A 15,463-nucleotide genomic window follows, 5' to 3' on the forward strand; every position below is an offset into this window, starting at 1 on the left:
CTGTGCTAACAAAATAAGAGTCTCAGAAAGCTAGCGTGCACAAGCTAGCAAGCTACGGAGTTTGATGCCAATGTATTTCTCCCCCGCCCTCAGCGACCGCTTTCTCACTTGCTTGCCCACCCGCACACTCACTGACGTCACTCACCTCCTGCCAGACATTAAAGGGCCACACACATATGCTACTCTCATAACAAAGTGTTTAAAAACGAGTATGCAAGTTGGACAAATGAGATGCCAAATCCAACCACTTTCATGTGGTATTGGACAGAAAGGAGGACTTTTTTTTTTCCTCCATTTGAAAATGCGGACGTTATCAGCACCACTGTCTAATTCCAATCAATGCAAGTCATCAGAATTAAATACAGCAACTTATATTCTTGTCTTCATGAAAGAAAGGAATCTATGTGTGTTAAACATGCTTGTATTATCATTAAACACCATTAACTTCTTAACAATTGATTGATTGATACTTTTATTAGTAGATTGCACAGTACAGTACATATTCCGTACAATTGACCACTAAATGGTAACACCCGAATAAGTTTTTCAACTTGTTTAAGTCGGGGTCCACGTTAATCAATTCATGGTACAAATATATACTATCAACATAATACAGTCATCACACAAGTTAATCATCATAGTATATACATTGAATTATTTACATTATTTACAATCCGGGGGGTGGGATGAGGAGCTTTGGTTGATATCAGAACTTCAGTCATCAACAATTGCATCAACAGAGAAATGTGGACATTGAAACAGTGTAGGTCTTACTTAGTAGGATATGTACAGCCAGCAGAGAACATAGTGAGTTCAGATAGCATAAGAACAAGTAAATACATTAGAAGTACATTTGAGTTGTTTATAATCCGGGGAGATGTGATGTGAATGGAGGAGGGTATTAGTAAAGTGTTGAAGTTGCCTGGAGGTGTTGTTTTAGAGCGGTTTTGAAGGAATATAGAGATGCACTTACTTTTGCACCTGTTGGGAGTGCATTCCACATTGATGTGGCATAGAAAGAGAATGAGTTAAGACCTTTGTTAGATCGAAATCTGGGTTTAACGTGGTTTGTGGAGCTCCCCCTGGTGTTGTGGTTATGGCGGTCATTTACGTTAAGTAAGTAGTTGGACATGTACTTCGGTATCAGGGAGGTGTAGCGGATTTTATAGACTAGGCTCAGTGCAAGTTGTTTTACTCTGTCCTCCACCCTGAGCCAGCCAACTTTGGAGAAGTGGGTTGGATTGAGGTCTCTTTCATAAATAAATAAATATAAATTATAAATAGGAATGAGGTAGATCTCCTCGACTTGGTCAATTGAAAAGTAGCTCGCCTGCAGAAAAAGTGTGAGCGCCCCTGTAGAAGAGCCATAGGTTCCCTACCCCTGATGCAGATCCTGAATTGGGACGCAGCTCGGGTTTCTAAACTCTCGACCCGGCTCATCAAAAAGGACCACATCGTGCCGCTTTAGCTGCCCTGGCAGATGCCTGCCTGTGAAGTCAATACGAGCATGCAGTGGCTGTCTAAATTCGCTAGGTGGCACAAGAATGCATTTTATACACCATAGGTGTAAATTGAAGGAAAAAAAAATAGTACTACAACGGCATTTGAAGCACGGGCGCTAATATGTTTGTATTTATTTGGTGGCAGAAAAGGTAAAGAACAAAAAAAAAAAAAAAAATACAAAATCGGGCAGTTTTAAGACCGCACTCCCGCGCTGCCGGTAGGGCGTGCGTGCGTGTGTGTGTGCGTGTGACAAGCTATCAAGGTGCAGCGAGATGAAGACCAGTCAGAAGATAACATTTTGATAAGGACAACGCGCATGGGAGATTTGGATTCTTATCTTTGGCAAAAATGGCCAAAAACACATCCTTATATTTTCGCATTGTCGAGGGCAGAAACCTCCCAGCCAAAGACGTGTAAGTAATATGTATAGTAGGCTCTGGAGCAGGTGGTTTGGTGTAGAACTAAAAATTAATTGACATTTTTTTTTCCAGTTCTGTTTAAAAACGTATACTTATGTGTGAGAATATTGCATATTGTCTCTTAGAGCAGTGGTTCTCAACCTTTTTTCAGTGATGTACCCCTTGTGAAATTTTTTTAAATTCAAGTTCCCCCTAATCAGAGCAAAGTATTATTGGTTGAAAAAAAGAGATAAAGAAGTAAAATACAGCACTATGTCATCAGTTTCTGATTTATTAAATTGTATAACAGTGCAAAATATTGCTCATTTGTAGTGGTCTTTCTTGAACTATTTGGAACAAAATATATAAAAATAACTAAAAACTTGTTGAAAAATAAACAAGTGATTCAATTATAAATACACATTTCTACACATAGAAGTAATCATCAACTTAAAGTGCCCTCTTTGGGGATTGTAATAGAGATCCTTCTGGATTCCATCCATCCATTTACTACCGCTTATTCCCTTTTGGGGACGGGCGGAAGGCGGCGTACACCCTGGACAAGTCGCCACCTCATCGCAGGGCCAACACAGATAGACAGAAAACATTCACTCTCATATTCGCACACTAGGGCCAATTTAGTGTTGCCAATCAACCTATCCCCAGGTGCATGTCTTTGGAAGTGGGAGGAAGCCGGAGTACCCGGAGGGAACCCACGCATTCACGGAGAGAACATGCAAACTCCACACAGAAAGATCCCGAGCCCGGGATTTAACCCAGGACTGCAGGACCTTCGTATTGTGAGGCGGACGCACTAACCCCTCTGCCACCGTGAAGCCTAATTCTAAACATTTCTTCACAAAAAAAAGAAATCTTTAACATCAATATTTATGGAACATGTCCACACAAAAATCTAGCTGTGAGCACTGAATATTGCATTGTTGCATTTTTTCACAGTTTATGAACTATATTCATATTTTGTTGAAGTATTATTCAATAAATATATTTATAAATGATTTTTGAATTGTTGCTATTTTTAGAATATTTAAAAAAAATCTCACGTACCCCTTGGCATACCTTCAAGTACCCCCAGGGGTACGCATACCCCCATTTGAGAACCACTGTCTTAGAGGAATAAACAAGGTAGAAAGTCAAGACTTATAGTGAGCATGATATTTCATGTGTAGTGATTTTGTGGAGATGTAATTTTATTCCTGTCCAATAAATGCTCATAAGAATTGCTTTGTCATTCGGAGGGAACAAAGGAATGCTAAATAAGGATAATGAGACATAAATACACCCAAAAGCAAAACATAATTTTCTTGTCATCTTAAGGTCTGGAACCAGTGATCCATACTGCATCGTAAAAGTTGACAATGAAGTTGTGGCCAGGTAAGTTTCATAAATCTCCTGTAGTATTGAAATATTACAAATCCCCCTTGCTATCCTGTACACTTGTAAGCCATGCAGTGTACAGTGTGGTCCCTTATGCACTGAGAACCTGATACTGGTCTGGCCTTTAGACCGTAGGTAACCATGGAGAGGATGCATCAATAGTTGCATGCAGCTACTGTAGTGGAGTTAAAGGAATCACGCAATTTTTTCCCGTCTCCAAAAAATGTTCTCACTATGCAGAACATGCAGTGGGAGTCAACATGAACACATAAACTCAGTACTAATTGTTCCAACTGGGAGACATTGAGAAAGTGTTACAATGGCGTTGTGGTGCAATCTATCTCTGTCTTACAACATTACACATTTATTGTAGGAAATAGTTTTCTGATTATTACTGCACTCCATCCATCCATCCATCCATTTCCTACCGCTTTTCCCTCTCGGGGTCGCTGGAGCCTATCTCAGCTGCATAGGTGGAAGGCGGTGTACACCCTGGACAAGTCACCACCTCATCGCAGGGCCAACACAGACAGACAGACAACATTCACACTCACATTCACACACTAAGGGCCAATTTAGTGTTGCCAATCAACCTATCCCCAGGTGCATGTCTTAGCAGAGGTGGGAGGAAGCCGGAGTGCCCGGAGCATGACAAAATCTTACAATGCGACATTTGGTTTCCTTATTATTACAGGTTCCTAAACTGTATAATTATTTTTATTCTAAAATACCTAGGTTTTTATTAGTAATCCATTCTCAAAGGTTTGACCAAAAAATGAACCAATTTAAAAGATATAGACAATATACGATATCAATCAATCAAAGTTTACTTATATAGCCCTAAATCACGGGTGTCTCAAAGGGCAAAGTATGTAAGTTTGGCCAACGAAAAAGTTTTGATACTATCGTTATAGCGTGATAATGCACTTTCTCGCTGTGTCCGACAAATTTGACTGCATGAAACGAACGCGTTCTCAACGCATTTTAAGCTACGTTCACACTGCAAGGTATGGTGTCCAATTCGGATTTTTTTTTGTCACAACCGATCATTTTATGTTATCGTTCCTGGGTTTTCTCTATATGTAATTGATTGTGGCGGCCCGCCACAGCAAAACAAAAGCTGCCCCACCATAAAAATAAGGGTTTTGTATGTTAAAACCATCCATCCATCCATCCATCATCTTCCGCTTATCCGAGGTCGGGTCGCGGGGGCAGCAGCCTAAGCAGGGAAGCCCAGACTTCCCTATCTCCAGCCACTTCGTCTAGCTCTTCCCGGGGGATCCCGAGGCGTTCCCAGGCCAGCCGGGAGACATAGTCTTTCCAACGTGTCCTGGGTCTTCCCCGTGGCCTCCTACCAGCTGGACGTGCCTTAAACACATCCCTAGGGAGGCGTTCGGGTGGCATCCTGACCAGATGCCCGAACCACCTCATCTGGCTCCTCTCGATGTGGAGGAGCAGCGGCTTTACGTTGAGCTCCTCCCGGATGGCAGAGCTTCTCACCCTATCTCTAAGGGTCTTCAGGAATGCGGACGTTGTATCGATCCGTTGTGGTGAAGAAGGAGCTGAGCCGGAAGGCAAAGCTCTCAATTTACCGGTCGATCTACGTTCCCATCCTCACCTATGGTCATGAGCTTTGGGTCATGACCGAAAGGATAAGATCACGGGTACAAGCGGCCGAAATGTTAAAACCAATTATGGTAATATAATGTATGAATGGATGGATATATCCATCGGCAGTGTTGTTCGTGATCCAATTCTTTTTTAGCGATGCATCACTATTCAAGAGTGCACAAATAATAGGGTATATACACAGTACAGGCCAAAAGTTTGGACACACCTTCTCATTTCAAGGCTTTTTAATTATTTTCATAACTATTTAAAAACCCCGTTTCCATATGAGTTGGGAAATTGTGTTAGAGGTAAATAAAAACAGAATACAATGATTTGCAAATCCTTTTCAACCCATATTCAATTGAATGCACTACAAAGACAAGATATTTGATGTTCGAACTCATAAACTTTATTTGCAAATAATAATTAACTTAGAATTTCATGGCTGCAACACGTGCCAAAGTAGTTGGGAAAGGGCATGTTCACCACTGTGTTACATCACCTTTTCTTTTAACACCCAATAAACGTTTGGGAACTGAGGAAGCTAATTGTTGAAACTTTGAAAGTGGAATTCTTTGCCATTTTTCTTTTATGCTTCAGTCGTTCAACAGTCCAGGGTCTCCGCTGTCGAATTTTACGCTTCATAATGCGCCACACATTTTCGATGGGAGACAGGTCTGGACCGCAGGCGGGCCAGGAAAGTACCCGCACTCTTTTTTTACGAAGCCATGCTGTTGTAACACGTGCTGAATGTGCTTTGGCATTGTCTTGCTGAAATAAGCAGGGGTGTCCATGAAAAAGACGGCGCTTGGATGGCAGCATATGTTGTTCCAAAACCTGTATGTACCTTTCAGCATTAATGGTGCCTTCACAGATGTGTAAGTTACCCATGCCTTGGGCACTAATGCACCCCCATTCCATCACAGATGCTGACTTTTGAACTATGCGTCGATAACAATCTGGATGGTTCGCTTCCCCTTTGGTCCGGATGACACAATGTCGAGTATTTCCAAAAACAATTTGAAATGTGGACTCGTCAGACCACATAACACTTTTCCACTTTGCATCAGTCCATCTTAGATGATCTCAGGCCCAGAGAAGCCAGCGGCGTTTTAAATTAAGTAAAAGTCAGTAACAGGAACAATTTCCCTTGTGGATCAATAAAGTTTGTCTAAGTCTAAGGATTGGAGAAGTCTATACGACTTGAAAGCTTCTCAATGAAGTACAAAAAGAAAAAACAATTATAAAATAGATCAACACAATTTAAGAAAAAATGTATACTAATTGATAATAACAGATATATTTTTAAATGTTTGTACAACAATATTTTAGTCTTTAAAGAAAATATGTGCATAATCGCATATAAAGCAAATGATATGATGAAAAAGATCGTGATTGCACTGTTCACATTGACATTATCAAATCCGATACAGGTCACATAATGTAAATACAAATCTAAATTGACCTGGAGTGTGGACAAGGCTGCAAAGTCTTCGCTAGAGAGCTAGCGGCTAACATCCCTTTTTAGTGAAAAGCCACTTTTAAGTCAGCAATCTTCACCTCCATGGCGGCAAATAAAATACGTTTCTCACAAATATCAAGGAAAAGCTCAACACGCTACACTATACATCGTAAGATGATATGCTGATTGATTGAAACTTTTATTAGTAGATTGCACAGTACAGTACATATTCCGTACAACTGACCACTAAATGGTAACACCCGAATAAGTTTTTCAACTTGTCAGGGTCCACGTAAATCAATTCATGCAGGGATGGGAATTTCGCGGATCCGCGGTATTCCGCCGATTTTGGCTCAACCAGGGTCTTTTATATAATATAATGCCAATGTGTGAAGGCACCCTATTGGCTAGCTCTACTATCAGCTGACGACATCAACCAATGACATTGCCCGTTATAGGCGTCTGCACGCGTCGTTTGCCGACAATATCTAGTCTCTGATCCTCAATTATTGTGAGCGTTTCTGAACTCATATTCTGTTTATATTAGCTGTGTTTATCGGCGACTAATCTGGAATGAAAACACAGTAGCTCTCAATTAACACATTTCTTTATTGACAAAACAGTTTCAGACATGGTTAAGCTTATTCAAGATAGGAATGCTTTATTAGCGAAATATATCGATAAGGGCGTGAGAAACGAGTGGAACTGGGCATGGCTCGATATATCCATCAAATTGAAGGTGAAGATTAACAACAATATCGTAGAAGTAGATGAACTGATCAGCCATTTCATTGCAAAGTGCGATGAACCGGGACGTGCTCAGTGCTTATATTGCAAGGACATTGTGAACTATGGATCTCGGGGAAAGGTGGCACTCTTTGACCTCGCGAAATCGGCAAGGCATCTAAGTAAAGTGAGTTTACGGAGAAGTAATTTTTCACTGGGATCTGCCTTCAAGCTGAAGTCAAACATCGTCACAAATGTAGCCTCAAATCAACTATCAAAGCCTCCCACCTCCGACTCGGCTCCTCTCACACCAATTTACGACAGACGAGTCTTTTCAAAGGTACAATACACGATCTTATGTATTTCAACATTTTTATATTTTGAATTCTGGTTAATCCATTTGTAGGCCTATTTTTGTCTATAATCCAAAAGTGTGCAAAAATTTGATATATGTGTAAACTTGTATACATAAATTTCATCACATGATACATTTTCATGAAAAATTTTCAGCTGATTTTGTAAATATCTGTTCATGGTAACCGCTAAGATAGAACTCTGGAATGTAAACAGAGGTGGGCCGATCGATGCAAATATAAACAGTAACATACCAAGTATAGTATCATACTACGGTGATTAGATCGATATTGTTTGTTATCAACAAAACTATTTTTGTTGTTGTTGTTATTGTTTACAAAACTCAGGGAATACATCCCTAGACAAAGGAGGACTTTAAGGGCAAAAACTAAATGATTTGAATCAGAGGCTATTGTAAAAAATAATTTTTAATTGTTAATTGATATTGTTGTACCACCTTCCTGTTTTTGTCTGATTATAATTCTGATAAAAAAATAAATAATTTATCTATCCATCCATTTTCTACCGCTTGTCCCTTTTGGGGTCGCAGGGCCTATCTCAGCTGCATTCGGGCGGAAGGCGGCGTACACCCTGGACCAGTCGCAATCCCATCGCAGGGCCATAAATCATTCAATGAACTTGAAATTTTTTAGTGTCAATATCAACATTAGTATAACCAATACTGCCTCTGTCTGTACTTGGTATTGGATCGATATCCAAATGTGTAGTATCGGCCAAAACTAAGGCAAAGTATCCAAACAACAGAAGAATAAGTGCTTATTGCATTTTAATAGAAGCGTAGATATAACTAACATTGTTACAACCAAAAATAATCCAGATATTAACAGTAAATTAGCAAGTAGATGAATATTAATTTTGACAAAATAATACAACTGAAAATGACAATATTTTACCGCATATGTTTGCAGCCAAATTAGGAGCCTTTGTCACCCATTTTGAAATGGTTCTAATATAATTTACACACAAAATAATATATTGTGGTAAATATCGTTATGACAGGAGGCTGCAATATACATTATAGCGGCCATCCAGTCATCCATCATCTTCCGCTTATCCGAGGTCGGGTCGCGGGGGCAGCAGCCTAAGCAGGGAAGCCCAGACTTCCCTCTCCCCAGCCACTTCGTCTAGCTCTTCCTGGGGGATCCCGAGGCGTTCCCAGGCCAGCCGGGAGACATAGTCTTCCCAACGTGTCAAGGGTCTTCCCCGTGGCCTCCTACCAGTTGGACGTGGTCTAAACACCTCCCTAGGAAGGCGTTCGGGTGGCATCCGGACCAGATGCCCGAACCACCTCATCTTTCTGCTCTCGATGTGGAGGAGCAGCGGCTTTACTTTGAGTTCCCCCCGGATGGCAGAGCTTCTCACCCTATCTCTAAGGGAGAGCCCCGCCACCCGGCAGAGGAAACTCATTTCGGCCGCTTGTACCCGTGATCTTATCCTTTCGGTCATGACCCAAAGCTCAGGACCATAGGTGAGGATAGGAACGTAGATCGACCGGTAAATTGAGAGCTTTGTCTTCCGGCTATGCTCCTTCTTCACCACAACGGATCGATACAACGTCCACATTACTGAAGAAGCCTGTCGATCTCACGATCCACTCTTCCCCCACTCGTGAACAAGACTCCTAGGTACTTGAACTCCTCCACTTGGGGCAGGGTCTCCTCCTCAACCATTATAACGGCGTATCGTGATATAGATTTTAGGCCATATGGCCCATCTCTATTTCTCATAAGAAATATTGCAAATTAAAAACATATTTAATTTAAACAAAACAGTAGATTTAAATGCAGGAAACAATGGGAAATACATATAAATCACAAATAAAAAATGGATACATGAACATTGAACATCACTTGATTGTTGGCAAAGATGAGAAGGATAAGGAGGGGGAATGAGGGATTGGAGAGTTGTTACACGCAATGATAGGCGGTACAATAACCGAGACGGTGTATGGTAACCGGGTAAAAGTTTTAGCAAACATTTTTACCAAAATCGTATCAAACGAAAAGTGGGGTTTACAAAAAACAGTACGACTGTAACTTAATATACAGTCATGTGTGCATAGTGGCACAAGCATACTGTGATGTGTTTGTAAATGTACTTGCTGGCAAGCATGTGTAATCTCTCTTTTCAGGACTGCTACTGTGTGGAAAAATCTTAATCCTTTTTGGGGTGAAGAGTACACGCTGCATCTCCCAATGGGTTTCCATTCTCTCTCCTTCCATGTCATGGACGAGGATACTATAGGGTGAGGTTATTTCGTCAAAATGATCAGCAACAGTCCTTCTGTATCATTTCTGTAGACTGATGGTATCTCATTTGGTTCCTTTAAGACTTCAGTGTTTGGTTGACTTGGCTCGTCGGGTTAAAGTCTCATGTACAGTTATATGTTTTGGAAAGAATGCTTAGAATAAACACAAAGGCAGACACTTACTGGTTAAAACCCCTTAATGTCAACGCAATAAGTTCTAAACAGCCTCCTGCCTCTTAATTTGATTTCATTTGGTATCTGATCAAGCCTCATCTTCTTCTACAGCCATGATGATGTTATTGGAAAGATTTCACTGACCAAAGAAGCCATTGGATCTCAAGCTAAAGGTAAGACATCTGTACACGAAAGGGTGAGCAGAGCATAGCCTGTCAGAGGTTAGAGGGACATGAACATGGAGCTAAAGTCTGTGCCTTTTTTAAGCCATGACTCTGGGAATGTTATTTCTTGCAAAAACTCGTCCTTGTTTTGCAAACCTAAAAAAAACACTCTTGATGGTTGTGTGTAATGGGGGCATGCAGCTGGTTTGGCTGTGCAAACGCAATTTGTGTAAACGTCAGTTTTTGACACATTGGGCAATGAGCTGATATCCTGGAGCTTTTAGCTTATTGCCTAGCGGTGCTGCTGCACCTAACTCTCTCACCTATTTGGGATTTGTGGACCCAGTTTCAAAGACCTTTCAAGTCACAGGGTGGGACAAATGCTCAAGTGCACACATATCATGATCAATGCCATGTTCTTACCCTTTAAAGCAGTACTAAGTACTTTTTCAACCTTCATAAAATATTTTCATAACTTTTGGGACGATACATGGACTTACAACTAGTTCAATGACACCTCTGTCTTGGCCTGAGGGCCTCTGTATCACTTTTGCTGGCACTTGAGGAGGAGGGTGGCAGGAACCTTGCCACAAAAAAACCTACAAATGTGCTGACTTGCTTTACGGCATTTGTCACTTTCTCTTTCACCATTCGTTAAAAGACGGAAGTCAATGCGAACGCCTATGTGCCGCCAGAAAACAAAAAGAAGAAGAAGAACGCCTACGTGCAATTACTGCTATCATGGAAAAAGCTCCAAAACAACCAAAGAAACGAAAAGTTTTGTTTACGGAGACAAATAAAGAAAAATTGAGCTTACCTGGATAAAAGGACAGTCAGTATAAATATTGCCCCGGCTTTCACTTGCTGGCGTGAGGCCAAAGATGAGGAATTTCAGACCGAGGCCGCTTTGGCTCTGTTCCTGCTGGACTAGTAAGATATTTTTGATGCTGAGATCAAATTGATAATGCTATTGTTAGCTATCGGAAATTTGCGTGGTAGCAATAAATAGCCACCAGCTTGATAGTTTCACGACTACTTCCTTCAATTGTGTCTGCTATTTAACATCATCATAGCCATTAGGGACGTAATATTTGTGCCAATATTATAACGGACATCATGTCAGTATGACGCTATATGCGCTTGTCACCATGAGAAATGTGGTCTTTTTTTAGCAAAACAATTCCGCGCTGCCAAAAATCAACTAAAACTGAAAGTTCTTAAGTGGGGCTTTAAAAGAATCAACAATAACACTATTATGACACTGTCTTGTTTTGTTTTAAAGAGAGTAGGCTGCTAACTGGTAGAACATATTTTTATTGGCTTGTTTCGCTGATTCGGTCATCCGCTTCTTCTCTTTTGCACTGACTTTGTTAGTTTCTGGTGGTTAGAGGGCAGGATTGTTTCGATCTCTGAGCGGGGCTCAAACTGTCTAATCAAAACTTAGGTTTGCTTCTTGTGTAAACGAAGCAGAAACAGCAACATGCAACAATATATTACTCGTATTGCAGAAACGGCACAACCTTGTGACATATACTACTTCATCCAAGTGGCGGGTTGGACTCGTAACTTAAATTATGCTCGCAACTTAAAGCATAATAATAAACCGAGAGACAGCTTGTATCTCAAATTACTCGTAAATTGAGGTACCAATGCGTTTGTTATTCTGGACATTATGTTGCCCGAGTTAATAGTATTTACAGCGCTACAAGACAATTATTCACCTTGTTTTTTTTTGTCATACAGTTTAAAATTACTTGTATTTGCCTGTTAACTAAATGTTTCTTAGGGCTGGACAGTTGGATAAACCTGACAAAGGTTGATCCTGATGAAGAAGTGCAGGGGGAGATTCACCTGAGTCTTCATCTGTTGAAGCACACAGAGAAGATTGTCCTGCGATGTGAAGTCATTGAAGCCAGGTATACAAGTAGTATGAAATATTTTCTCTCATTGAAGGGCTAAACAAGAATTATTCAACTAAATTGTTTTGGGGACCACCATATTCAACTAAACTGTGAACTCGCGGAACCTTGAGGAACACTACTAGTAAAACTAAAACAGTTGAAGAAAAGTTCCTGATTGCATCTGAAGTAAACAAGCTATTGTGAAATAGCTTATTATGAAAAATAATTGTAATTGCCAAAAAAAAGGAGAGGACTTAAAGTGGTGCCTTGAGGAGTGCCTCATTTATGTATATCACAAGTTTGGACATAGAACATAGCAAACATAGACCATGTTTGCTAGCAGGGTTAAAATGTCAGTGTAAGGACCTGCTAATGTGCTTAGTTGTCCATGATTTCTATAGAACAAGAACACTAATGTGTTTAGGAATTTGATGCAAAAGTGTAGGTCAACCACATTTTGAACTGAACTCAGGGGCCGGTATGGTGTCATTCCGAGGCCGGATTTGGCTCCTGGGCCGTCAGTTTAATAGCCCCGGGCCGCACAGATGAATGACACTAGGTTACATAGACTCAAATAACTCACATTCTATAGGTATATATTTTTTTATTATGGCCTTATTTCTGTGAGTGTCCTTTGTGTGCTAAAATCTCATCATCATCATGAAGGCTATTCTCCCCTCTTAATTCATCCAACCACAATCACACCTCTCCCTGCCCCATCTGTGGATCTCGTCCACACTCGCCCTCTGAGGCACTGTGCTAATGAGCACATCACTCAGGGCTTGACAAAGTGTTTTTCAATCGTGTCCAAGGGAATAGAAATGTGTGTGAAAGAATAAGGCCAAGTGAACTGTTTGCTTTTTTTCTGCATGTGTTTGGAACTGGTAATAGTGTGTTTGCCGCAATAAACCTGTCTGTCTTTTGGTCATGTAACATCACAGAGACCTGGCTCCCAGGGATATTTCTGGAACTTCAGATCCATTCGCAAAAGTTATTTACAACAACTACAGTGCGGAGACCTCGGTGAGCTCTTTATGTGCAGTAGAAATGAAAGGGAGGTCAAATCTCACTCACCCTCTGGATTTCAGATTATCAAGAAGACTCGTTTTCCGCATTGGGGAGAGACCCTGGAGCTGGACTTGGATCCTCGGGAGCTCAGTGAGGAAGGTACTGTCGTTGTGGAGGTGTGGGACTGGGACATGGTGGGCAAAAATGATTTCCTGGGAAAGGTGAGGATATGTTAATTATGTCATACATCTCAATCATAGTAAGTCTGATAAGTGTTTTTGGTCTGCAGGTTGAAATCCCTTTTGCTTGTTTGCATAAGACGCCTCTATTAGACAGCTGGTTTCGTTTGCTACCCTTGGGAAACAATGAGGTGGATGCGGGGTGAGGATTATGCTTTTGCTTGTTTGATCAGTGTTATTTTTTATGAATGCTAGAATTTTTAAGCTCAGTATAGCCAATATCGGAAAAAACAAGTATTTTAATAAATCACCATGCATCTAAAATCGCCAATGCAATGGCTCTAATACAGTCCCCAGTATTTGTGCAACAGCTAAATGTTTCCAATAAGCTCACAAGGTTGGTATTTCCTTGTATTTTAGTCAAATAATTTATAAAAAGGTAAACATGGTAGGCTATGAGCTACTAGGAGTTAGGAGCTACACAATAGCTAAGCACACACAAGCTAGACATATACATAATAAGTGTCCTTAATTGAACAATTAGGCAGTCTAAAACATGAATTATTTCATAATAAACAAGTATAAAAAAATTATAGTTGCATATTACTTACGGACACAAAAAGTCTACAAGGGAGAAGCGTATTAGAAAATATCCAGTAACAAGCAGGAATTTTCTGCGTTAACTTAATGAATCATTCTGGACACCAGGTGTCGTCAAAAACCCAATTACCAATCTTCTTCAACTTAAAGGGGACTTATTTTGCGGAGCAAACTTTCCTTAACCTTTCGTACCTGTTTTGTGTTTTTGGGATCTGCCTAAGTGACCCGGTGATGAGGTGGCGACTTGTCCAGGGTGTACCCCGCCTACCGCCCCAATGCAGCTGAGATAGGCTCCAGCATCCCCCGTGACCCCAAAAAGGCCAAGCGGTAGAAAATGGATAGATGGGTGGATGGATCTAAAAAAATTTGCCTTCCTTGATACTTACTCGAAACGAGATGTTTGGAATTTGATTTGTGTCCTGGGACGTCACTGGATATCGCCAGAAGGCTATTACCCAAAGTGCTTGCGCGAATCCGCCATTCTAGTCCATGGTGTAGTCAATACGCTCCTTCTTTTTCGCTATAGTATTGTTGTGGGGAAGACTGGCCCATACATGAACATGCATCCTTTGCTGTTGCCATTTCTAATACAAAGCAGAGTAAAGTACTAAATTAATCTGTCAGTAGACTCGCTATGGAAGGGCTGAAAACTACAACATGGATGACGGGGAGAAGACGCTGTTAAAGTGGAGGCACGTAAATAGGATGGCTCACAAAACGGCACATTCTGAGTAGACGGTCAGAAAGTGGCTTGAAAACGGTCAGTAAAATATAATTTATGCAACATTATGATCAAAAAACCACCATTACATGTTATTGAAGAAATAAAAACATATATTACCCCTTTAAGATGGCATAAGTCTTTTATAAGGTTAATCATTTTCATACATGCCATTGTTCTCTGTTTAAGTAATTCCACTTGATCAAGCTTTTTCGAAAATTCTACACTGTAAAAATAATATAGGTATGCATGATTCGTGCATGTATTTAATTGGATCAATGTCATTATCAGCCAATGCTCAACGATCCAATATCGGTATTATATCAGAAGTGAAAAAGACAACTGGCTGCTGGTTCCAGACTTGTTGGTCGTCCCTCCCTCCGGTTCAAGAACGCATGCAAGAGAGATCTGAAGGCGTGTAATATTCCTCTAGACACCTGGGAGACACAAGTGGAGAACCGAAATGTCTGGCGTCAAACGGTTGGACGGGGTATTGCAGAGGCTGATTTGAGGAGAGGCCAGCTCGCAGAGGAAAAGAGAGACAGGAGGAAACAAACTGCAAATACCATTGCACAGCAGGAGCGGGACAAAGTCTCTACACATGTTTGTGCAAAGTGCAACAGGGACTGTCACTCAAGAATTGGATTGTACAGCCATGCTAAGCGTTGTCAACAAACCTGAATGTACCGTATCAACAACACATCAAGTTAAAATGTGCAAATTATAATTAAATAAGTGCATTGTATAATTACAACACTCATCAAAACTGAAAAGATATTACAAATAATTGACTAAAATACGATGACAAATCTATTTGAATAAAAAAACAAACTATTAATAATAATTTAAGTACCATTACAAAAAATACATAAAATAAAAATAAAAATTGAACATCAAATCGAAAAAAGTGTCTGACACAAGAGCGTAAATTAGCATGGTCATCTGTGACTAAACTGCCAGAAAATCAGAAGTGAAAAAGTTGTATCGGAACAACTCTG

At 40.5% G+C, this 15,463-nt stretch overlaps 1 protein-coding gene and 1 long non-coding RNA gene across 3 annotated transcripts in view; one reads left to right on the forward strand and one right to left on the reverse strand.

The window, feature by feature from the left end:
* The first annotated feature begins 1,631 nt into the window (after nucleotides 1-1,631).
* LOC133556683 (rasGAP-activating-like protein 1) overlaps nucleotides 1,632-15,463 on the forward strand; it is a 43,241-nt gene continuing 29,409 nt past the window's right edge. Inside the window, exons 1-8 of the mRNA XM_061906838.1 lie at nucleotides 1,632-1,916; nucleotides 3,237-3,293; nucleotides 9,602-9,715; nucleotides 10,004-10,065; nucleotides 11,843-11,972; nucleotides 12,899-12,980; nucleotides 13,046-13,186; nucleotides 13,255-13,346. Of these exons, the coding sequence (XP_061762822.1) occupies nucleotides 1,852-1,916; nucleotides 3,237-3,293; nucleotides 9,602-9,715; nucleotides 10,004-10,065; nucleotides 11,843-11,972; nucleotides 12,899-12,980; nucleotides 13,046-13,186; nucleotides 13,255-13,346 (743 nt within the window). The 5' untranslated portion in view covers nucleotides 1,632-1,851. The remainder of the gene's footprint in view (nucleotides 1,917-3,236; nucleotides 3,294-9,601; nucleotides 9,716-10,003; nucleotides 10,066-11,842; nucleotides 11,973-12,898; nucleotides 12,981-13,045; nucleotides 13,187-13,254; nucleotides 13,347-15,463) is intronic.
* LOC133556684 (uncharacterized) overlaps nucleotides 9,326-15,463 on the reverse strand; it is a 37,779-nt gene continuing 31,641 nt past the window's right edge. For both annotated transcript variants that reach the window (XR_009807566.1, XR_009807567.1), the window contains 2 exons: nucleotides 13,032-13,177; nucleotides 9,326-11,919 (listed from right to left, as the gene is read on the reverse strand). This is a non-coding gene — a long non-coding RNA (uncharacterized LOC133556684). The remainder of the gene's footprint in view (nucleotides 11,920-13,031; nucleotides 13,178-15,463) is intronic.

This window comes from Nerophis ophidion, linkage group LG07 (assembly GCF_033978795.1).
Source record: "Nerophis ophidion isolate RoL-2023_Sa linkage group LG07, RoL_Noph_v1.0, whole genome shotgun sequence".
Lineage (NCBI taxonomy): Eukaryota > Metazoa > Chordata > Actinopteri > Syngnathiformes > Syngnathidae > Nerophis > Nerophis ophidion.